The sequence below is a fragment of the Perna viridis genome, chromosome 2 (genome assembly GCF_037379345.1).
Source record: "Perna viridis isolate PV_CMFRI_1.1 ecotype Kerala chromosome 2, ASM3737934v1, whole genome shotgun sequence".
Taxonomy (NCBI): Eukaryota; Metazoa; Mollusca; class Bivalvia; order Mytilida; family Mytilidae; genus Perna; species Perna viridis.
This window is the reverse complement of record NC_142446.1, coordinates 5,677,263-5,703,321: the sequence shown is the minus strand read 5'-3', so window position 1 is coordinate 5,703,321 and position 26,059 is coordinate 5,677,263. Positions and strand designations below refer to the sequence as shown.

Genomic DNA, 26,059 nt, shown 5'->3' with positions numbered 1-26,059 from the left:
CTCTATACCTCTTCAAAACTTTGGAAACTGTAGACTTATGTATCTCCAAGATTTCTGCCACTTTAGACGACTTAAGTCCACTCCTAACCATAGATAGAATGGTTTCTTTGGTTTGAACATCAAGATCTTTACCTCTCTTCCCCATGTTTACAAACACGCGAATAATGACGTAACAAAGAAAATGACGTCATTTTTGACCCAGTCACCATAAAAGTTACTTATTTTACTATTTTTAAACCAACAATTACAAAGTTGACATGCATTGACATTGTCACTATCGGAATCGGAAAAATTAAAAGGGGGCGTGGCCGGACTAGCGTACATGTGAAAGTTGACAAACTTTTGGCACCTGAGTGTATATATATCGGGGTCCTGAAAATATATATGATCCGTATGCAGTCACTTGTAACGAGCCCCTGTGTTTGAATCGGAAACTGGGTAATATTACATAAATTCAATGTTAATCGATCATTTCATCTTTTAATGTAAACTTCTCGTTCTCATACAAGCAAAACAAACACACACATAAACATGTGTATGGTATTTTTAAAAGAGATCTTTGGATCGCTTATCATATTGACCAGGGAACCAGATTAGGAACCAGATTAAACAACTGGCAATAAATATTCATATATATCGGGCCCTGCTAATGAATATGACCTACCTATATAGTCACGAGCCCTGTGCCTGAATCGGAAACTGGGTAATGTTCAATGCTAACCGATCATTTCATGTAAACTTCCCGTTCTCATGCAAACAAGAAACACGTAGATCACATGTGTATGATATTTAAGAGGTACGTTATTATCTCGTATGAAGCTAGAACTTTGACGCAATGGCGGTAAACACGGCACAGAACTGCATCATTACATTGAATATAAATCTACAATCATGCAAATCATAATAATTCATATGCGAATATAGAGTACTAAAATTACGAATGCAAGAAGTCGCTAACAATATTAGCGACTTAAAAATTGATATTTCTCTTCAAATAAAGTGAATAATTTGGCTCCGGTAACATCCTATTTTTGGCGTACACGTTTTTACATTTTTATTAATACTAAACGTAATGTATTGAGACAACATTAAATTACTACGATTTGGGTACAAGTGGAATCAATTTGGTACAAATGGAACCAATTTGTGTAAAAAAAATAGTAAGTTGCGGTAGTACACTAGTACTTTGCGCCACTTTAAAAAAAAGCCTGGGATATGAATTGTGCCAATTGAATATACAATTTATTTAACTCTATACTGAAAATAAACGCAAACCCTTAAGTGCGTCCCATTTCCTTTATCTGGACTGAGGACTTCATGAGTTGCTGGTGTTTTTTTTTATCATACATATACTATGTACCAAACAAAAAATTTAACCGATGGCACAGTATCTAACTTTCTGGAACCCAAATTGATTGAAGCCTTTGGTTGAACTATGAATTGTTTTCAAAAAGGATATGTAAACTTTCACACTGGGTCATAAAAACTGTTGCAGTAGAGGAAAGTTCACCCAACATCTTAAGTACCAGTCCATACACAATTCAGAAACTGCCTGTGGTAAGGTGATTCATTGTGTAGACTGAAAAACCCACGGAACAAACGATGCTTTTTTGGTAATTTCAGATACAATCTATATGATTTTTTTTCTCAAAAGCACAATGCCTAAATGAAAAACTAAGGTTATGTTGTTGGTTACTGATTACTGAAGAAATAAAAGTAAATTTGGTGGGTTTTTGATATGCATGAATCACCCCGTCTGATATTAGGTGGGTTTTTGATATGCATGAATCACCCCCTGTCTGATATTAGGTGGGTTTTTGATATGCATGAATCACCCCGTCTGATTTTAGGTGAGTTTTTGATATGCATGAATCACCTCCTGTCTGATTTTAAGTGGGTTTTTGATATGCATGAATCATCTCCTGTCTGATTTTAGGTGAGTTTTTGATATGCATGAATCACCTCCTGTCTGATTTTAGGTGGGTTATTGGTAAGCATAAATTACATCCTGTCTGATTTTAGGTGGGTTTTTGATATGCATGAATCACCCCCTGTCTGATTTTAGGTGGGTTTTTGATATGCATGAATCACCTCCTGTCTGATATTTATAAAGGCTGCTACTTTTAAAAGTGAAAACGTTATTATTTTGCACAAGTTATCACTTGTATGCAAACTTTGTACAAGAAATGACTTGCATGGTGACATCATACAAGTAATAACCCATGCAATCTGGATTGTACAAGTTATAACCCGTGCAATTTGGAGTGTACAAGAAATTTACTTAATATAGTGAAACTTGTGTTTATTGACCTGCCAAGAGGAAGTAAACTTTGTCACATAAGGCAGGTGGTCCTTACATATAGGTTAATTTTACATAAAAGTCATAACAATGCAGTTGTAAATCTTTTCAGACAGGTTATTGTTGAATACATGTCACGACAGGCTAGACTGTACAAGGACAAAGAGTTTCTGAACTTAGTCAACAAGCGAAACACCAGATCTAGGAGAGCTTGCATGTGGACAGGAAAATTCTCCTGTGCCTTTATTTGGACAATTAAAGGCTTGTATCAAATTTCAAATTGGTAGATGAATTCAAGAAATCTTTTCTCTTAAAACTCAATTGATTAGTGGAAGAAACTTTGCATGTTACACTCGAAAGAAATCATCTCTCACAAGCAAACCTTGTTCAAGAATTTGATACACTTATCTTTTTGTATGGTTTGTTTGAAACTATTGACACTGTCAGTTTTCTCTACCTAGTCTTTAATATTTTTAAAACAATCTTACTTTGGGTTCTTTATGGAAAATAGCTTGCTGTTGTTTTACTCCCATTTTATTTCATCCGGGGTCATTTCAAAACTGCAAATGTTGACATTAGCCTTTATAATGCATGTGTGAATTTCAAGTAAATTGTAGCTGGGTTATCATCACATGTTTCAAACGTAATCTTAGTATGTTAAAGTCTTTGAGTTACAGTGTACATGTAAATTTGAAGTGTAAACCTTTAGGCAAAGAAAAGTATTTTTTCATTCAAATTTACTTTTATTTAATAAAGAAAATGATATTTAGATACCCCATTCGCAATGTCTTTTCAGAAGGAGAGTAGAAAAGCAAAAAGTCAAGCCTGAAACTTCGAATGTATGTCCTTGTACAAGTTACTGCTATTTGCAATGAGAAAATTGTACACGTAATTGTATGGTGCAATCATACACGTATGTGCTTGAACAAAACATGTAAATACTGTGGAAAGCTAAATAAATAGAGAACTTAAGCGCAATAATAAAATTTTGGACGGAATGAAGTTTTTTTTCAATTTGAAGCTTATTTCGCTCTACATCAGTCCTGCAAGTCTTAAGCTTATTTCGTTCCACACCAATCCCCCAAGTCTTAAGCTTATTTCGTTCCACACCAATCCCCCAAGTCTTAAGCTTATTTCGCTCTACATCAGTCCTGCAAGTATTAAGCTTACTTCGTTCCACACCAATCCCCCAAGTCTTAAGCTTATTTCGTTCCACACCAATCCCCCAAGTCTTAAGCTTATTTCGCTCTACATCAGTCCTGCAAGTCTTAAGCTTATTTCGTTCCACACCAATCCCCCAAGTCTTAAGCTTATTTTGTTCCACACCAATCCCCCAAGTCTTAAGCTTATTTCGCTCTACATCAGTCCCCAAGTCTTCTGTCAAAATCGTTCTACTTCAGTCGAGCCAGTCTTAGGCCTATTTACATTCCTCCTGCTAGACTTAAGCCTATCTCGCTCTACTTTTGCGTGTGCTGTTATAGCATGCTTGTAATACATTTGGGGAACAGTTCCACTATATTTTTATAGTTCCTCGACAATGGTTCATTTGACGCGATTAAACCATTTACTATCTACAAACTTCTTTCTCAGTATTTTCTCTACCTCATACAACTGTTCAGTATCACCATTCCGAATAACCTGTTCAGAATCATCATCCTGATTGATACCTTGTGACACATTATCCACACCCTGACCCGGGGGAATTTCATCTGGGGCAATTACATTTGGGGGGATTTCGTCATCAGCAAGGACGACAGACTCAGAGGCGTCAACATTTTGGGGAGGTTCAGGGTCCTCTGGCATATCTTGCCACAGATAGCTATGCTTCAAACGATTCACATGAACTCGTTTCTTGATTAACTTCCCATCTGATTTTCGGCGAATTTTCACATGAATGTCAGACAATTTCTGTGTGACGTAAAACGGTCCAATCCACGGTCTCAGGAATGTTCGATGTTTTCCTTGAGTGACCACAGGCTTGTACACCAACGATAAATCTAGGTTCGTGAGTTTTGATGTTTGCTTTTTTCACCATTTGCTGCTTTCTTTCTTTCAAGAACTCTACGCCACACTCTCGTGATTTTTCTATATTCTCAACCAATGGTATGATGTAATCACGACTGTTGACAGGCAAGTCGAAATTGTCAATGTCAATATCTAATACTGATTTCGGGTGACGTCCATGGTTGAGGAAGAACGGTGTATATTCAGTACTATCCAGGTGTCATATAGTTCATTTTGATTAAAATTGATAAAGTCAATTTTAATGTTGAAATTTCATTTTTAAGTTCTAAAGTTCCAAATTTAGAACATTTAGAGTTTAATTATAAGTATTTGAACATTGAGATATTTTAATAATGCATAAAGTTTTAGTTTTATTCTCCCACAGATGGCAAAAACCTGTTTTCAATGAAATTAAGTGGAAAATGATTTCTTGTTTGTTCTGAAGATTAATTATCTAAAATTAACCAGGCTTTGGGCCCAGTTTATGATATAGATTTTCTTATTACCATGTAAGCGTCCTTGGTTTAGCAAGTTCCAAAACATTTCAGGTAGTCTGTTTTATGGCATAGGTTGATTTTGAATATTCTCGCTTTCTTTTATTTGTCTCATAATTTTGATTTATTTAATTGTGTAAATATGATCGTAATGTTGTTTTAATGAAACTGTATACATAAAACATGTTAAAGCTTATAATTGGAAACTTATGCCGGCCAAATAAATGTCAGAGTATTTTCATATAGGCCTAGTTGCATTTTAAATTTTGAAGTGTTAAGTTTGACCGTTCAAGAAATCAAATGATTTGTCAAATTCAGAAAGTTTTTAATAACCATAGTAACGAAGATCTGATTGAGTTTGCCAGCAAATAAAGAGGTTCAAAATAATTCACTGTTTTCCAGGCCTGTCAGAAGACCCAGAGTCAGTTACCCAGTAACACACAGTGCCCTGAAACCATACAGTCATCGCTAGCGTTTGTCTGTCTGTAACCTCTACTAGCTATTCCCCCACACGAAAGACTAATTGTAGTGTGTCACAGGCATGGAGTATTGTTGTATGAAAACTGAATATAGGGAATAAGTCGGTCCCAGTTGTCTTCAGCGTCATCGATTCGTTTTGCTAATGAGTTCACTATAGTTGACATCATGCGCTCACTTTGTCCGTTGCAATGTGGATGAAAACTTGTTGTTTGCGTTTTCTTTACGTCCAACAAGCGACATGTTTCACGGACAATGTTCGAAAGATCAGAATGTAATGTCTTGCATATCCCGTGTCTGCAGATCACATTTTTAATAAACGTTTCTGAAGATCTTGCCACAAAGTTGCAGATAAAAACCCATGAAACTACAACAATAAACTTAGCAACTTTTGGAGCCACCAATCGTAACCTCAGAAACGTGGACAAAGCAACTATTTACCTATTAACTGAAAATTGTGAAGTATTACCAATGGAAGTACTCATTGTGCCAAGAATAGCCGTTCCACTCAGCAATGTAGCTCATTTTGAGGCCGCCAAGCTACCGTACTCAAGAGGACTTAGACTAGCACATCCGATCACAAGAGACAACCAATTTGAAATCAATCTGTTGGTTGGTGCTGATCACTACTGGCAAGTAGTACAAGATGAGATCATTCGAGGACAAGGCCCTACAGCCGTAAAATCCGAGCTGGGTTACCTTATTTACGGTCCGTAAATGAACAGAACAGCAGTTACAATGGCAACAATGATTATGAATGTATTGCTAGACCATGAATTGGAGGAACACAACTTAGAATGATTTTGGAACTTAGAATCAATGGACATATCTCAACACGATACTCCAAAAAATGCAGTCAACTTTTACGAGTCTTACGAAAGGTCTGGAATTACACTAAAAGCCAAGAAATATTGTGCAAAATTGCCTTGGACTGATGATTGCCCTGAGCTTCCAACAAACAAAAATATCTTTCTGAAACGGACAGAAAACGTTATCAATAGACTAAGCAAAGATCCAAATATGCTCAAAATGTATGGTGAAATAATAAGTGACCAATAAAAGCGTGGATTTATAGAGCGAATATCAGAAGATGAACCAACCCCGGAAAAAGTTCATTACATACCCCACCAGGCTGTAAAGAAAGATTCATTAACTACGCCCATCCGCATAGTATATGACTGCAGCTGTAAGGAATCACAAACTAGTGCCAGTTTGAATGATTGTCATAAGTCTGTTACTTCAAAACTCAATTATCTGACTGGAATTCTTGCATGTTTTCGTCTACATAAATATGCAGTTTCTACAGATATAGAAAAGGCTTTCCTACAAATCGAATTACACAAAGATGACCGTGATGTAACTAGTTTTTTTTCTGGTTAAGCAACCCATATGTAACAAGCCCGTTACTAACATACCGTTTTAAGACCATACTATTCGTGACTACTTGTTCTCCTTACATTCTCAATGCAACAATGCTGAAGCACCTGAGTCCATATGAAACTACAGACACATTGAAGATATATACGTTAACAACGTACTTTCGAGCTTTGAAAATGAAACTCAGATGATGACATTTTACAAGGAGTCACGTGCCATACTTGCGAATGGTTGATTCAATTTACATTCTTGGTCACCTAACAGCACCGCCGCAGAATCTAAAAACACCATCGACAAAGATGGCCTGGTGAAAATATTAGGACTATGTAGGGAAGTAAAATCAGATAAAATCTTACTCCAAAATTCATTGTCAGAGCCCCAAGAAGTGGTTACAAAGCGTGATGTTTTAAAAGAATCTTCAAAGATATTTGATCCGCTGGGAATACTTAGTCCGATTACGGTTCGAGCGAAGATTCTGACTCAAATGCTATGGAAACACAAATTAAATTGGGATACGCCTCTAACTGACAACATGCGTAGTGAGTGAAAATCTGTACTTACTGATTTAAATGAATGTATTAAACTTGAGATGCCGTGATACTATTTTCCTGATTCAGACAACTTTAATGGAGTGACTAAATTACACATTTTCACAGATGCCAGCCAGCAAGCATATGGTGCTTGTGCATACATAGTTCGGGGATATCATTCAGCACTTGTATTGGCAAAAAATCTAGTAGCCCCACTTAAGGTTGTAACTCTACCGAAATTGGAATTAATGGGAGCAGCTGTAGGAGCCACGCTTGTTAAACATTTGATAGACAATATACGATCTATGTACATCACATTTTGGAGTGACAGCCAAACATTCTTGAAATGGATAAGCTCTACAAAACCATTGAAGAAATTTCTTGCAAACCGTATTACAGAAATCAAGGAATCGGTTGATCAACAGAATTGGAGATATCGTCCCACTAACACGAATCCAGCAGACTTTGTTACGAGGGGCATCAATTCTAAAAACGGCAAGATGGCTAAGTGATGAAAGGAATTTGGCCTGTATGAAATGGTAAAGTAACAACAGCAATGCTAGGAATAATTGAAGAGGAATATTGTGATAATACAGGGGTAGATACATGTACAATGATATCCGTAACTCAGACAGATGTATAGGGATTGCAAAACATTATAGAACTCAATCGATTCAACAACTTGAGAACATTACTGAGAGCGACCGCATATGTATTGAGATTCACAGAGAACTGCAGATCAAGATCAAACCGCAGTATTCGAGCAATCACCGTAGATGAAATAAGCAGAGCGACGACCATGTGGATACAAGACGTACAACTTTCAAGCTTTCAATAATAAAACCAGTACATGAACCTAACTTGCAATGGTAAGAAACCGTCGATTATCCGCCAGTAAGGGTTGTATTTAGACAGAGATACGACGCGCTGTGGAGGAAGATGCAAAACATTCCTACCTTCTACCGACGAACCATTGTTTTACAACTTAAATCGTGAAAGATGCTCACAACCGACAGCTTCACGGAGGAGTAAATTCGACGATTACACAATTACGTCAAATATACTAAATACCCAGAATTCGAGTATGTGTGAAGAACATTTTGCGAACTTGTGTTAGTTGAGGAAAGTTTCATTCTAGCATTTAGATGATTTTCAAGTCGCCGATCCGTACCAATGATGATGACAATAGGCAATGCTCCCACTTTGCATCAGCATCAGAGGAAATAATGGACTTAACTCGTTCCGTCACCATCCAGAACCGATTGTGTTAACTTAGAAGTAATTGGAGGTTTATACCAAAACGTGTCCATGGTACGGGGATTTTTAAGAACGTATGGTTGGTCTTACTAAAAACTGTCTACGGAAAGTGTTGGGCCGTTTTTACGTGTCAATGGAAAGTTTACATACAATTATCACAGAAATTGAAGCTGTACTTAACGACAAACCAATTATTATCAATTTAGATCGAAGATCAGATTTGATATAGCGGTCACCAGAGCCTTAGATTTGTAAAGCCTGATAGCATCTGCAATTATCCTACACTGCCGCAGAAAAATAATCCCAATGGCATAACCTATATAGTGTAAACAACTGGGGACACATTGTTCAAATATTATAGTATACGTCTGGAAAAGTCAACAAATTAATAAACGGGAGCTGGGCATTCCACTATTTCAAGTATTTAATCCATTGTTCTAAATATATCGTTTATTATGATGTTTCATAGATGGTACAATAGTTTACAATTAACATAAGTAACCTTCGATGTTATAAGAGCGGAGCATGATGGTTAGCTAACTGAAGATATAAAACGTGCAGAGAATATAACACACCAAAAACTCCTCCCACAAATTATAAATAAAACATTAGAAATTTTAAGTCTGACCAATGGCTAACTTTCTAAAGTTCAATCGAACCAAAATATTTACTTGTCAAAAGCAATTAATTAAATCAGAGTAATGTTAAACGGCGGGTAGTGTCAAAAATGTTATCAAAATAAAACTATAGATCTTTATCCTTTGATGCTGGGATCAAAGTCTGCATACACCTATTAACATTAACTTTAATCCTGATCTGGCTAATTGCCATTTACTATTTTCTGACCCATAATTAACAAATAACAATACATAACAATAGGTTCAAATGCAGTTAGATCTATTTTGTAGGTATTTGTAGGATATCAAATTTAATTTTGTTATCTACTCTAATAAACAAACCCAATATACAACTTTTACTGCGAACTTCATCTGCTGATTAATTAGGATCGTACATTTTGTATTAACAACGACCCAATTAAAAATTGTTGACTTCTAATCTCTTATCATGCAGTGCCTGCTTATTTCTATGCAATCAGTCGTTTACGTCGATATATTCAAGTTGTCTATTCATTTTTAGACGCATAATACAGATAGAAATGAAAACCTGCGAGGCTATAAATTGTCGGAATGCTACAGCTGTCTTCTGATTCATGCAAGCTCTGGCGGATCCAAATATTTACCAAAAAAAGGCCAAGTGGATCCGATCAAAAAAGTTGTATAAAGAAAGGGAATCCATGCCATCATCAGCCACTCATTTTTTTTGCCAAATGTTTTACAAAACCCCTGAAACAATCCTGATGTATTACACACTCTATCGTGTATTGTTATTAACGCCTCATGAAATTGAAAGCCCAGAGGTGACAAATAAAAATAAAATTTTGCTTAGACTATGGCATAGGAATTTAGATAATGCATTTCTCGGGAATGGTGTCAGTCTGTGGTCTTGATGATATTGATTCTTGTAATAATCATTCTATTGGGCTATTTTAGTCACGTGTAAAGATAATAAAGCTACAGAAGACCAAGGGCCTTAAAAGTGCATGGCTAGTGTTGTCTGTACCATACACAATTCTAAGACTTTGGCGTTAATGTACGTGTGTCTGGAACCAAATGCCCAAGCAAATAAGCACTTTAATTGAAACATAGGTGTTTATGCGATAACTTCAGCTATAAAGTTTTTACCAACTGAGGAATTAGCTTGTTAAGAGGGGCATGTATCTAAGGATTCATTTCAATGATTGTAGCGGCTTAAGTTTGAATGATTTGATACACAGTTTCGACCTGGATGTCTATAATTAAATTTGAAAATATTTAGAAACTGGAAAAGGCAAACTAGTAGTTTGTAGTTCAGTTACGCAGTATATCGGATGTTTTATGTTCATTCATCTAGATGTTCCATGTATAAACCGACATCGAACTTGAATATCACGCCAGCTCGCGTACTGCTACGATGCATTTGTGTGTGTGTGTGTGTTTTTTTATTTTGTAATGTCCTTCGTTATCAGAATGGTGAATTTAAAAATAAATCAAAGAGTTCAACATCAACAAATACAACAATGAGCTTGTGTTTAGATACGTTTGAATTTGATCCCCGCACTTTTCTTTTATTCCAAATGTTTGTAATTTGACGATTATTCGAGGCGTAAAAAATCAAACGACCGATATATATTGATTCAGTACATGAGTACTTTGATATATATTTCAACCGGCATCAGAGATCAAGAACGATTAACTCCGAATCATCTTTTGTGCGGCCGGAGAATTTCATGTTTACCATATAGAGAGTCTACAAATAGTGACAATACTAATCGTTCACATTCTGAACTAGATGCTGAAGTGAATCATATTAGAGACATTATTCGCAACTTCCGGAAACGTTGGAAAAATGAATTTGTCACATCCTTACGCGAATTCCACACAACTAAAGGGAAAAACGATCAAGGTGTCAAAGTCGGGGACATTGTTCAAATAGCAGATGACTCACCAAGTACACGGTGGAAACTGGCTAAACTACAAAAACTAGTGATTGGTAAAGATGGGATTGTCCGCTCCGTGAAACTCGTTATGAAGACTGGAACTACGAACTGCCCGATATCGAAATTGTCTCCGTTAGAAGTTTGTTCAAACCAAACAGAGATGACACATACCAAAAGATATGCCAAGGTGATAGCCAAGCAAAGAATCAAAGAATGGACTTCGTAATTGACAACCAATTAGTAATCATAGTGAAAATTTGAATATTGAGTGACTTTAAGTTCAAAGAGTAATCAAGGGAACCGAGGTTATAGCGGTATTCAAAAGAATGTAATCCAGGGGCAAAGACCAGACATGGAAAACAGACACACACAACAAAGAATATAAAGTAACTAAAGTTTCCAGAGAAACGTAAATTCGGACTTGAAAGTGAGAAATTGTCAATTATAAGTTTGGTACGGTAACTTCCGGATACTTATTCCGTGACTTATGAGAATGTAAAATCGACTGGGTTTGAAAATATCATAAATGATAAATATCATAAACTTCAATTTATTTAAAATGTCATTCAGGACTTTAGGACCAAGTTTCTATATAGCATTCCTAACAATAATAGAAAAATCGGCGATAGAGTGATTTGGGTACGGGGAATTTGGTACAGCTACGGGTACAGGTTACACATTTCGGTGTGTACCAATTTCGTACCATTTTTTTCATACTACATTTCAACTAAACTCTTAAGAAGACAAACTTTACAAACACTTTTATTGTTATTTCTGGCGGGTTATGAGGTAAATATACTTGGATAATGCAATAAAATCTCTGCCTTTCTTTTCTTGATGTGCCAAACCTTATACACATTTTGCCCAATTCTTAAGAACCTAATTGAGTGACGAAGTTTTTTTTTAAACTGCCCATAGTTGCTGAACAGTGAGCAACTTTCCGAAAGTATGAAAATTCTTCCGAATGGATTGGCGCGGTGTTTGATCGAATGTCGACAATTAAATTACAGAGAATAGGGTTGCCACCTACTGTAGTAGGACGATTGACGGCCAATGGTGTAATAACATGCAAGGTGAGGCTGTTGAAAATAGCAGGTTTGTATAGTCCAGCCTATGTACATGTAGTTAATGGTGACACAGGTTACACGTGTATATGATAAAAGTTTTATTCACCAATCATACATTATTCATACCCTATGATACAGTCATAGACCCTCTCAGGTAGAAAAAAATAATACAATGATTACGTCATTAAAGTGCCTTCCTTTAAAGTGCCTGTGGAGGACCATGATAAAACGTACCTATACAGTTACAGAGACAATGTAGATTAGTACATGTACATTTGTATATATATATATGTCAATATGCTATGAAGTAGGCATTGCCTACATCAGCGAGCATTGTGAGCTTTACCATAGTTGTTCCGTCTGTGCAAGACTCATATGAAAAGGACATTAAGGTGTGGGGGTCGAGAATATTTGTTTTACAGTGCAATTTTCAGGGCTCAGCAATCGAAATCATATTCCAGCAATGCTAGAGGTTGTCTGGCAAGCTTTTTTCTGACTTGGTGCCATCCTAACCTCTAGCATCTGACATGTTGAAAGCCACCACCAATAGGAATTAGCTAAAGATGTGTTTTAAAATATTTTAAGTCTTATTCACATAAAAGAAGTTTAACTTACAGGAAATCAAGCAATAAAAATCCTAAATATTTGTTAAATACCTAGAAAACATTTGTAATGAAGACAGTTGTCAAAATGACCAGCCAGTTTGAATTAGGTCACTTATATTACAGAATATATATTTTTGACAAAACGAACTTATAGTTGGTAAAGGCAATTTTTTGGTTAATTTGATATGTTCGTTTCGCAAATTTTGAAATCTGTAATTTTATCAACCGGAATTATGGTAAAGAAACTATATAAAACGTTTTAAATGGCAAGTAGTTAACTATAATTCTGCCGATTTCAAACAACAGCGGAACGAGCAATATGGTGCTCAGAAGAAAGAGGTGAGGGTTTGGAGGAACGGAATTCCAACCTCTTTCGCTTAGGAATAGCGAAATCAATATTTTCATTTGAAAATTTGCCATGTTAAACAATTGGGGAAATGTTTTTTTTTTCAGTGAATGAGAAAACAAAATGTTTTTCCAAAATTTTGAACATTTAATGGTTTTTTAATTTCAAAAAAGATCCAAGCCCCAATCTTCCCCCTTTTTCCCTTCACTTTCAGAATAGTCGATGACTTTGTAGCACTTTGCCATACTTTACAGTTTTTAACATAAGGGTATCTCTAGTAACATCCTTTTCAGTTTTAGCGGATCAGATTAGTTTGTACAGATAACGGAAATATTACAGTTCTCCACAGATGGTTGGAATATTTTACACATATCATGTGATGTTAACAAAATTTATTACTTCCTCTTTTCACTGGTGAAATTCACCTTCTGAGAATGCCAGTGATAAAGAGTTCAAGAGTCCTGGTTAAAGTGGTTTTAAGTGAAAGATATCTTGTTGCATGGTGTCATGGCCAATAGTATGTTCAATATACTTTTAACATCATGTAAAATTGGTCCAAAATTCCCAATAAAATAGACAAGTAATCTGAGTGTCAGGGTTCTTTATTTCATCATATGTTACATGTTTTACAAACGAAAAAGGCCCTGAAATAATAATTACAATAATTAAGTAACAAGCTACACGATTAAAATTGCGTTACATGCATATTATGCATAGGAAAGACATATTATTTCCTATCTTCACTATTAAAATTACGAAACTGTATATCTTTACTATATCTAGTTATCAAAATGAGTTTAATGCATTCTGATCAATATAAGCACATCAATACTGTATTTTAGTATGCACATCTTTGAGAATGCATCTTTTAATAATCTGCACATATATATATATATAACAGCAAAACGTCGGAATTGCTGTACGATTTACTTGAAAAATATGAAACATAAAATAAGTTGAAATAATTAAGCAAGACATATAGCTTATTTAGACACGACAATACAAAGACAATACAATGACATTACATTTGATACAAAATGTGAACAATACACATAAACATACCTCGCATGAGGTGCAAGAGGCCTCGTTTTCCAGGGTCAGTAAAATTATTACATAAGCTGTTTATTCCACTTTCATTGCATTATCAAATCTTCCACAGACTTTAGATTTAGTCAAATTATGTTGAAGTTCAAAAAAAATAAATTATGCCTTCCTTCTTCAATAGTTTTCAATAGAGTGTCCAGAACAAAAGAAATATTCCCCCTCAAAACCAATGGCCCATAAACTGACCTATAGATATAGACTAATCCTTATATAGTGATATATAGAAAATACTAGAGACAGAGACTAAGTAAACATTGATTGTTTTAATGATTTTTATTAGAGAAAACAGTTAAATAATTAATAAAGATATAAAACAATTATGAATATATAAAACACAATAAACCATCAAAATTTCATTCTGCCACACACTCCCTCCGACTGTAAAATGACGTCCCGTCATTTCTCTACTTCTGGCAGACGATGTCGAGGATGGTTCTTGCAGCGTCTTTTTCCATGCCGGTAAATAAAGGAGTCTGTGCCAAAGATGAAATACACTCAACCTTCTGAAGCCAATCTGGTGTTATAACTGTTGGTGGAATTGGTTTACAGACTGCAGACATACTGGTGTCATATTGGTCATATGAAAGCCAAGCAGGTTGCTCTTGTACAGGTGATTCTGCCTGCTGGTGATCTGCCATGTCATCATCGGAAGCACTTCCTGTTGTTTCTGTTTCCAGTTCTACAGCTTGAGTTTCCTCAAAGTGGGTGTCCCCGTTCAGAACTGGATCTTCATGTGTTGGTTGAACTGGTTCATCAGCGGGTTTAGCTCCACTATCAGTCGACAACACATATCCAACTATAGATTCGTCTTCTGTTTCATCCGAGGATTCATCAGTTGACTCACCAACAGTTGACCTGTCCCTCTGTCCAGTCTGTTGTCTGGTTCGTGGTCTTGGTACTGGTCTTGGTTTTGGAGTTGGTGGTGCAGCATCTCTAACAAAACCAATTGGAAGTAACAAGTTCCTGTGTAGAGTCCGTGTTCTACCTATACCATCTTTCCGAACATCAGTGAAAACTGGGACGTCTGGGTTATGCTGTTCTGTAACCACATATGGTGTTTCTTCCCAGATGTCTGCCAACTTGTGCTATCCCTCATGAGCAACTATCTTCAATAGCACACAATCACCTTTCCTGACGTCAGCTTGTCGGGCATTGGAGTCATAGGTGTCTTTCTGTCTGGCCTGTGCCTGTTGGGAAGCTTCAGCTGCTAACTGGTAAGCATGGCTCAATCTGTTGCGTAGATCCTGTATATACTTGCCAGTAGGCTTTTTCTTATTCCTATGCAGACCAAAAGTGACATCTATCGGTAGTTTGGGATTTCTGCCAAACATCAGGAAAAACGGAGATACTCCTGTAGATTCATGTCTGGTGCAGTTGTAGGCGTGGACCAGTGGTGCTACATATGACTTCCAGTTGGATTTCTAGTGTGGCTCCAGTGTTCCAAGCATACCAAGTAGAGTGCGGTTGAACCTTTCGGTCATTCCGTTTCCCATAATATGGTAGCTGGTAGTGCGGGACTTCTTCATTCCGGTAAGGGCGCACAATTCTTTGATGACATTGCTCTCAAAATTGGCTCCTTGGTCAGAATGAATTCACTGTGGTATACCGTAGTGGACGATGTAGTTGTCGAAGAGAGCCTGAGCAGTGGTTTTCGCTGTCTGGTTTCGAGTTGGAACTGCTTGCGCGTACCTAGTGAAGTGGTCGGTGATCACTAAGATGTGTTGATATCTTCCTCTAGATAGCTCAAGAGACAGGAAGTCCAGGCAGACAAGTTTCAATGGAAACTGCATCATGATGCTGACCAAGGGCGCTCTCTGTTTGTCCGGTGTCTTTCTACGGATACATCTTCCGCACTGCTTAATCCACTCCTCAACCTGTCTGTCAATGCCGGGCCAGTAGAATCTTTCACGGACAAGTGCCAGAGTTCTATCCTTTCCAGGGTGACCCATATCATCATGAAGTGCTTTCAGTACGATGTCAACATGTGCCGAGGGTAATACAAGTTGTTTGGTGGTGGTATTGTCATCGTTCTGTACAATCCTGTAAAGTATATTGTTGTCAAGTTGAAGGCGATCGAACTGTCTAAGTAGTGGTGTTGGTCCAAATTCAGTTACAGTGGGTTTTCTTCCTTCCTTCACAAACTGTACAAATTGTCCAATAGTGGGATCAGCTGCCTGTGCTGTTGTCCAGTCTACGATGTTATCTAGTATATCATCATCCTCATCTGCTGGTACTGATGACAGGTCTATAGCTAAACTCTATATATGCTGGTTGGAAGGACAAGTTGCAAATTGCCTGGACGGACTCTTCAGAGATGGTTTCTGTGTCCGTCTTGTCAAAAGGCAGGTGACTTAAGGCATTAGCATCTCCATTTTGCTTTGCAGGACGATAGATGATGTCGAAATCAAATGCCAATCCAGCCAACCACCTGTGTCCTGTTGCATCAAGTTTAGCCAAGGTAAGCAATTTCAACTCCTTCTTCTGAGACGATGTGGCCAACATGTTTAACTTCTCTTTTGAAAAATGAACATTTGTCTGGCGCTAACTTCATATTGTGCTGTCGGATTCTGTCGAAGACAAGTCGAAGGTTCCCTAGGTGTTTTTCATAGTTCCTACCAAAGATGATGACGTAGTCGATAAAGATGCAGCATATTTGGAGATGAAGATCCGAAAGACACTGTTCCATCATTCATTGATAGGTTGCTGGCGAGTTGGTCAATCCGAAGGGCATTCTATTGTATTCGTAAAATCCAAGTGGTCCAGCACTGAAGGCTGTTCGTTCCTTATGATTTTCCAAGATTTCCACCTGATGATATCCAATTTTCATGTCCACCGTTGAAAAGAAGATATTGCCGGCTAGGGAGTCTAATAGTTCCTTAATTCAGGGTAAGGCATAGCTGTCTTTCTTCGTCTTCTGGTTAAGTTCTCTGTAGTCGATGCACATCCTTAACTTCCCATTCTTCTTGCGTACTAAGACTACATTGGACGTCCAGGGACTTTGATGGTCTGATGGTACCGTTCGACAGCAACTGTTGTAGAATAGCCTTCACTTCTTCATACATGGCTGGTGGTATTCGCTTATACCACTGCTTAAAAGGTCTTTCATCAAGCAGGTCGATTCGATGTTGCATCAATTTTAGCCGAGGTAAGCACGTACGTCATGGGATTGTTGTCAGTCAGTACAGTAAATTTGGTTCCAAACAGGTAGTCTGGGAACTTCTCACAAACTGCCCACTTCAAGGCCAGGAACTCTCTCTTGTGTGGTGGATATCTCTGTTCTGACTTTGACAATCCTCTGCTAGCGTAGCTGATGACCTTCTTCTCGTCTGTTTGGTCCTGATAAAGCACGGCTCCTAGTGCTGTACCCGAGGCATCGGTGTGGAGCTCAAATGGAAGTCTACTGTTGGCATATCCAAGGATTGGTGCTGTTACTAACAGTTCCTTCAGTCTGGTAAAAGCCTCCTGCTCAACTCTCCAGGTCCAGGGCTTTTGTTGATGTTTCTTGGATCTCTTGGATGTTGGGATGGGAATCAGGTCAGTCAATGGTTTGCTGATGGTACTGAAATTCCTGATGAACCGCCTGTAGTATCCAACAAATCCTAAAAAACGTCTAACATCTTCTGGGCTCGATAGTTAAGGCCAGTTGACAACTTTCTCTGTCTTCTCGGGATCAATTTCAACTCCTTCTTCTGAGACGATGTGGCCAACATGTTTAACTTCTCTTTTGAAAAATGAACATTTGTCTGGCGCTAACTTCATATTGTGCTGTCGGATTCTGTCGAAGACAAGTCGAAGGTTCCCTAGGTGTTCTTCATAGTTCCTACCAAAGATGATGACGTAGTCAATAAAGATGCAGCATATTTGGAGATGAAGATCCGAAAGACACTGTTCCATCATTCGTTGATAGGTTGCTGGCGAGTTGGTCAATCCGAAGGGCATTCTATTGTATTCGTAAAATCCAAGTGGTCCAGCACTGAAGGCCGTTCGTTCCTTATGATTTTCCAACATTTCCACCTGATGATATCCAATTTTCATGTCGACCGTTAAAAAGAAGATATTGCCGGCTAGGAAGTCCAATAGTTCCTTAATTCGGGGTAAGGCATAGCTGTCTTTCTTCGTCTTCTGGTTAAGTTCTCTGTAGTCGATGCACATCCTTAACTTCCCATTCTTCTTGCATACTAAGACTACATTGGACGTCCAGGGACTGTGATGGTCTGATGGTACCGTTCGACAGCAACTGCTGTAGAATAGCCTTCACTTTTTCATACATGGCTGGTGGTATTAGCCTATACCTCTGCTTAAAAGGTCTTTCATCAAGCAGGTCGATTCGATGTTTTACTTCTGTATTTCCAATGTCGGTGTCATTCTTAGCGAAGATGTTGTCGGAACTCTCCATCAGTTCTTTTCCCGTCTGTAAATCGTCTTTGGTCAAGTCGCTTCTGGTAATTTCAATCAAATCAAGTACAGATGTTGAAGATGGTGTTGATTGAGCGTCTTGTTGTTGGATGGTAACTGGCTGAAGTTCACATAATACAGCATGTGGTGGTATAATAATGGTTCTTGTTGATACATTTGCTATCTGAACGTTGACATTCCCGTTGGTCTTATATTTGTACTGTACAAGTCCTGGCTCTACTTCAAGGTCTGGGTGGTTTGGTTGTAGCATAGATGGGTGTAGCATGGCTGGCGTTGTAAAATAAGGCATCTCCTTGTCTACAAAACCGATGCTCTGGCAAGATGTGTTAGGTTTGATGGTAATCGCCTTCTTATTAGCATTCTTAATAACATCTAGGACATGGTTATTCCTCTGAAGTTCTTTTTCTCGCAGGATGATAGCTCTGAAGACTAAATACCAAGGTGTTCTAAGGTGGCATGTCTGTAGAAAACTGGTTCCATGCTGTTCCTTCAATGACTCAATCAGTGGTGTAAGGATGTTGGTACCTAAGAGTACTGGGACATGTGTGTTGTATGGAGTATCTGGTACTACAAGTAGTAAACAGGCATGGTCTGTGCTATCCAAGTCCACCTTCACTTGGGCCTCTAAGTAGCCATCATATGGAAGTTGTTGTCCCCCAGCACACTCAATGTCTAATAGCTCCTTAATGGAATGTAGTTGTAAACTAACTGCTGGATGTTGATGATAGTAAGTTCTACTGACAGTGGAGACTGTGGAGCCTGAATCCAGTAGAGCCTTAACAGATGTTCCTTCCAGCAATACATCACTCTCTGTTGGCTTCCCAAACAATCCAGGTGGTACTTTCGGTTTATCGTCTGTTGTCTCTGTAGGACCTAGTCTGTCACATAAGCCTATTGATGGTCCTTCCTCAATGGCTTGTTGGAGTTTAAATCACTGCTCAATCTGACTCTGCAGCCTTTCTTGATATGCCCAATCTGCCCACATCTATAACATCTAATTTCTTTACTTTGGTTGCTGGTCTTGGTTGAATATTGGCTTCCTTGGTTCCTCTGCCAGTTTTATCTATCTTGGTAGTTGTTCTTTCTGTACCCTCTTCCTCTATTTCCAAAGTTTCCATGTTGGGTCTTTTCGAAGGAATCCATGCTAGTAGTAAGCTGTAATATAAGACCCGTAAATTCATCTAGCTTATCCTTCTCCGGTTCATCTGGTTCTTTTGTTGCTGACTTTGCAACCATTTAGTGATAGACATATGGTGAACCAGGTCTCTACGTGGGCGCCAGTGTAAAATTGGTCCAAAATTCCCAATAAAATAGACAAGTAATCTGAGTGTCAGGGTTCTTTATTTCATCATATGTGGATATGTTTTACAAACGAAAAAGGCCCTGAAATAGTAATTACAATAATTAAGAAACAAGCTACACGATTAAAATTGCGTTACATACATATTATGCATAGGAAAGACATATTATTTCCTATCTTCACTATTAAAATTATGAAACTGTATGTCTTTACTATATCTAGTTATCAAAATGAGTTTAATGCATTCTGATCAATATAAGCACATCAATACTATATTTTAGTATGCACATCTTTGAGAATGCATCTTTATAATAATCTGCACATATATATATATATATATATATATAACAGCAAAACGTCGGAATTGCTGTACGATTTACTTGAAAAATATGAAACATAAAATAAGTCGAAATAATTAAGCAAGACATATAGCTTATTTAGACACGACAATACAAAGACAATACAATGACATTACATTTGATACAAAATGTGAACAATACACATAAACATACCTCGCATGAGGTGCGAGAGGCCTCGTTTTCCAGGGTCAGTATAATTATTACATAAGCTGTTTATTCCACTTTCATTGCATTATCAAATCTTCCACAGACTTTAGATTTAGTCAAATTATGTTGAAGTTCAAAGAATAAATAAATTATGCCTTCCTTCTTCAATAGTTTTCAATAGAGTGTCCAGAACAAAAGAAATATTCCCCCTCAAAACCAATGGCCCATAAACTGACCTATAGATATAGACTAATCCTTATATAGTGATATATAGAAAATACTAGAGACAGAGACTAAGTAAACATTGATTGTTTTAATGATTTTTATTAGAGAAAACAGTTAAATAATTAATAAAGATATAAAACTGTTATGAATATATAAAACACAATAAACTATCAAAATTTCACTCTGCCACTATCACAAAAACCCATAAAATATTTGAACTTTTTCTTCCTATTTAGAGTGAAATGATTAAAGTCAATACTTAGTGATTGTTATACCCCCACACAAAGTGGCAAGGTATGATGCCTGAACTTAAAAACAAATTAATGTTTTTAAACTTTGCACAGTTGTTTAGTACATTAAAATGCTGCTCAGGTTCAATTTTCAGCAAAATCCTAAACTTCGTTTTCAGGTAGAGCCAGCCACATAAGAAAACAGGGAGAAGTGACTTCTCTTTCAGAGAGATACCAGGCAGAAGAGGGGGTGTGGTCAAGTAGAAGTGAAGAGAAGTTTATTACATGTACATGCACATTCACCAACATTTTAAAAAAAATTAATCTTGAAAGTTCATGTTCATTTCAGGATTTTCTTTCCAAGACCAATTTAGAACTGTTGAAACTTGGATTTGGAAACTACAGTTTACAAGATGTTATTACAAGATGTTGTTTAGTCTGTGGGCCTAAACCTGTTACAGTTAAGTATTGGGTATTGTTATGTACCAGTAATGACAAAACCACACGCACTGTGGGCATAGATTTTTTTTCCCTGAGAACCATTATTTCTGTCTGAGTCGTTGATATGATTCAAAATATTATTTTTAATTTTATCTGGGCCCATTCATTGCAAAGATCACTAAGTAATTCTTAATACCACCATCTGTGAAAAAAATCAATTAATACCTGAAACCCTAAGTATTGAGTACTGTTAAGATTCTTTTTGAAGTTAAGAATTGAGTACTATTTAAGCTGCATTAGCTGTCACTTTCATAAATTTTTGTTTCTGTTGAAGCGTACCTTAACTTTGAGTTATTTCTACTAAATTGTATTTTTCCTGTATCATTTCAATTGATATCAAGAAATAAAATGCATTAAATACATATAATAGGTGTCTATATATTTATTGTCTTGCAAGACAAAAAATCAACCTACCGGTAGATAAATTTGTATGCATGTGACTTCTGGTGACCCTAATCTGTGCATGTGCTGTAAGGGTCACTTCTTTAATAACAAATCTAATTGCACAGCGAAAGTGGTTATTCAATGACAAGGAAGACCGACGGACTTTGAAAGTTTGAATATAACGCAAGGATCCTTTTGAAATCTACATAATGTGTTATAATGTGGCTCAAATATGGTCAGTAATTGTCCTTATTTATTTGAAAACTAATCAAGAAATAGATGAAATGAAATGAAAACAAGACACATGCTTACCTGTGTATCCGTTATTGTTATTTTTTTACCAAGGTTTAAGTATTTTTAACCCAGATGAATGTCCTGTCAGCAATCTTCGGAAGTAATGGCGAAAAACAATTAGATCAGAGCTGTCGATCTTCTCTGATTGAAAAAACGTCGTTTTCACAATATTTTGTAGGTATTATCAACATTTATTGCTTCAGTTGCATTACTGCAAACTTATTTCATTAAATCAGCAAAATTCAGTAGAATGAGAACTGAACAAATTTGGCAGCTAATGCAGCTTTAACTTTCTTCTAATGTCAAAAACAGTTTTTATACATTCATGTGTCTAGATGTGACATATTTTGGTATACTGGTGTCTGACAGTCATTCATGTTTTGTGTGATGACTAAAATCAGACTGGAGTCTTCAAAGTTGCTAATATTTTCTGTCACTGATTTTGGCTTTTACTATCAATATCCAAAATGGCATGAATGCGATATTCTCTAAAATTGGGTGACTTCTGCTAAAATGTTGGTTCCTTTGATATGATTGTGTACTCTTTTGTAACCTTGATGACCTGAATGTTTCCAATCACCAGGAACAAGATTAAACAACTGGCAATGGCTATATTTATATTGGGATCCGGATAATATATATGACCTATAATATACAGTCAATTGTTGCCCACACCTGTGTTTGAATCGGAAACTGGGTAATACATGTATAACATGTATGAATTCAATGCTAACTGATCATTTCATCTTTTAATGTAAACTTCCCTTTCTCACTCAAGCAAATAAAACACACATAGACATGTGTATGATATGTTTTAAAGAGGTACGTTGTAGCGATCTTTGGGTCACCTATGATATTGGCCAGGGAACCAGATTAGGAATCGGATTAAGCAACGTGCAATGAATATTCATAGATATCGTGACAGTGCTAATGTATATGACCTATATAGCCTTGTAACGAGCCCCTGTGCCTGAATCATATACTGGGTAATGTTCAATGATAACCGATCATTTCATGTAAACTTCCCATTCTCATACAAGCAAAAAACACACGTAGAGCACACGTGTATGATATTTAAGAGGTACTTTTTTATCTCGTATGAAGCTAGATGAATGGCGATTAACACGGCACAGAACTGTAGCATTATGTGGAATATAAAGTTATAATTATGCAAATCATATGCGAATATAAAGTACTGAAATTACGAGTGCAAGAAGTTGCTAACAATATTAGCAACTTAAAAATGTTGCTATCAATTTCTGTGAAACTTGAGTGAATTGTTTATTTTTATTATAATATTTAGTGCAAAGAAAGGAAGATATCTCTGATTTTCAACTTTTCCTTCTGGTGATATATTACATAGCAGTGTTCTAGGATTCCTATTTCCTGTTACCTGGGGTTAGTGAAATTAGGGTCAGGAAAAGTTAGGTACTTAGTTACACTTTCCTGTGGCAAGTTGAAAACTTCATATGCTGTAAAGCTTTGTTTTGTTAGGAAAGCAGTCATTGACTGTGGGCAAGTTGATTTTACATGGATATTTCCTGACTAAAACCTCAATTTCTGAAAAATCCTAGAACACTGTCATAGATTAACAACTTATCAAAACTCTTAATTACATTCAGTTTAGAATTTACAGATTAAATGAATAATTTTAGCCTCAAAATTGAGAGATAGAAAAGATCTCAATTTATGTTAAACTGTAATAAAATTACAGTGCATTATATGCCTTTAAAATACCAATGTGCACTAAAACATGTCTGATTATCATAGAACAAATTAATAAGATGTTTTACCGTTCATGATAAATAAGTACCAATATTTATAGTAACAAAAATAAAAGTCAGAATTAAAAAATTAAAAATAAAAAAAAATAAAAAACTATTTGTATTTAATCGAACTAGTTAAAATTATGATGTAGGCACAGATATAACGAAAACAAAAATTTGTAACTTAAATATTATCAAACATAAGAATATAAAAATTCAAAATGTCAAAGTAAAAAATTATTCTGAGTCAATTTAGATAAAAAATATAAGCTGCTTATGGAACTATATTCATGCCAAAATGGGGTGATTTTATGTTTTGGACTATAACTCAAAAGCCCATACAACAATGTCAATGAAACTGTGGTGAATTGTTTATTTATATCGAAGTAAACTCTCTTTCAGTTTTGGAAAATTTCTGATATTATGATTCAGAGATAAGGGACTTTGTTCATAAACTAGAGGCTCTGAAGAGCCTGAATCACTCACCTGATCAAAAATAGCTTTCTAAAGCTGGACTCTTGACCTTACCGTACTATTGCCACAAGAATCATTTAATCAGTACAGAGCATCTTAGTTATTTACCTGGTTTTCATATTATAAAATAAATCTCCAATTGTCATCTTTTCTCTTCAAGGGCAATAACTCCAACATTGAGCAACAGATCTTTATGAAAATGAATATTCATAAATATTTTGGGCGTGCTAATGTATATGACCTTTATATCTTGTAACGAGCCTTAGTGCCTGAATCGAAAAATGGATTATACTCAAAGCTAACCGATCATTTCATGTAAACTTCTGTTCTTGTAAAAGCTAGAAACACATGTAGAACACGTGTATGTTACTTAAGAGGTACATTTTTATCTCATATGAAGCTACCACTATGACACTATGAGGGTAAACAATGCAAGGATCTGCAGCATTATGTGGCGTATAACTACATATTTATGCAAATCATACATGAATATTAAGTACTGAAATTATAAGTGCAAGGAATCTTTAACAATATTAGCGACTTAAAAAGGGGGATTTCCCATAATTTCTCAATAACGTCTAAATGCTTTCTCTTTTGATAGTTTTGGTTATGAGTACTTCTTGTATACAACTAATATTTTGATTATGATCTTCCTACATATTTGATTTTAATGCTGATGATGAGAGGTTACTCCTTGAAACAGGTGTACAGCATATCGAAATTAACAATATATAAAATGGTATTTTTTGTATAGAAAGAATTTTCATGAAATTTTGATGAATACATGATTTCTGAGATTGTCCTTATCTGGACCAGAAATAATTTACCGATCATGTGACTTATGAATTTTGTTAGGCATAAATTTGATGTGTCCCAGGTAAGTAACGCCAGTAATACTTTGTCAGTGTAAATAAATGCTTTAAAATGGCATCTTCAAAACAAGAAAAAAAAACGATGTTGATTCCCATTCAAAGTTTTGGGGTGCTGTGCCAGATTGCATTGCAGATGGTAGACAGGAGACTAAAGGTAGAAAATACTATTTTATGTTGTAACAAAGCTTGACAAAACATTACCAGAAATGTCTTTTCCTACCTCTATCACAAATAGCAATCGATCTTGGAAATCACATATTGTGTTGGTATTTTTATTAATGAGAGCTTCTTTTTTATTTTTATATGTTGTGTCAAATATTTAATCACAATCAAATGAAAAACTTACTCAAACTTGAGTTTTGTGTCCATATTTGCCCCAAACTGTTCAGAGTTAGACCTCTACATGTGTATCTAGTTAAGAACCATGAAGCATTTTATTTCAAATGTAAAAACTTGGTATTGAGTTCTGTTAAGTTTCATCATAAAAGTCAGGATAAGTAATTTTATATACATTTAGAGCATTGGTGTTTATTGGTAATTATCTTATTTTGCAGGCCCTAGCTTTGTTAGAAAGTAGAAGGACAAATAATTTCTTCAGTACCAGCCTGCCAGATCTAGATAAAGTTTTACATGGAGGAATACCAGTTGGTACTATCACTGAAGTTAGTAATACAGATAATCAGCTTTATGTCTGTTTTGTCTTATTTTAAGCCCTCAACAAAATTTTTAGGACTTACAATGATATCACCCCATCCTCGTCATTGTTGGTAGGACTTACAATGGTATCACCCCGTCCTCGTCATTGTTGGTAGGACTTACAATGGTATCACCTCGTCCTTGCAGAGGTTTCATTAATTTTTCAGGCAGGAGGTACTTTACAGAAAGTAGGAGGTACCAAATAAATTCGGCAAGGGATCTGGGGGCCGCTTAAGGCCCCCAGTGGGTCCATGACAATGCCTTGGTGCGGGGTCTGTGGGGCAAAGCCCCCCAGAAGC

At 36.4% G+C, this 26,059-nt stretch overlaps 1 protein-coding gene across 2 annotated transcripts in view; it reads left to right on the top strand.

Annotated features, from left to right (window-relative positions):
- The first annotated feature begins 11,918 nt into the window (after nt 1–11,918).
- The window catches only part of LOC148623442 (DNA repair protein RAD51 homolog 2-like), a 66,562-nt gene continuing 52,421 nt past the window's right edge, over nt 11,919–26,059 (top strand). For both annotated transcript variants that reach the window (XM_088565235.1, XM_088565234.1), the window contains exons 1-3: nt 11,919–12,047; nt 21,123–21,233; nt 25,619–25,726. In XM_088565235.1, the coding sequence (XP_088421361.1) occupies nt 11,964–12,047; nt 21,123–21,233; nt 25,619–25,726 (303 nt within the window). In that variant the 5' untranslated portion in view covers nt 11,919–11,963. The remainder of the gene's footprint in view (nt 12,048–21,122; nt 21,234–25,618; nt 25,727–26,059) is intronic.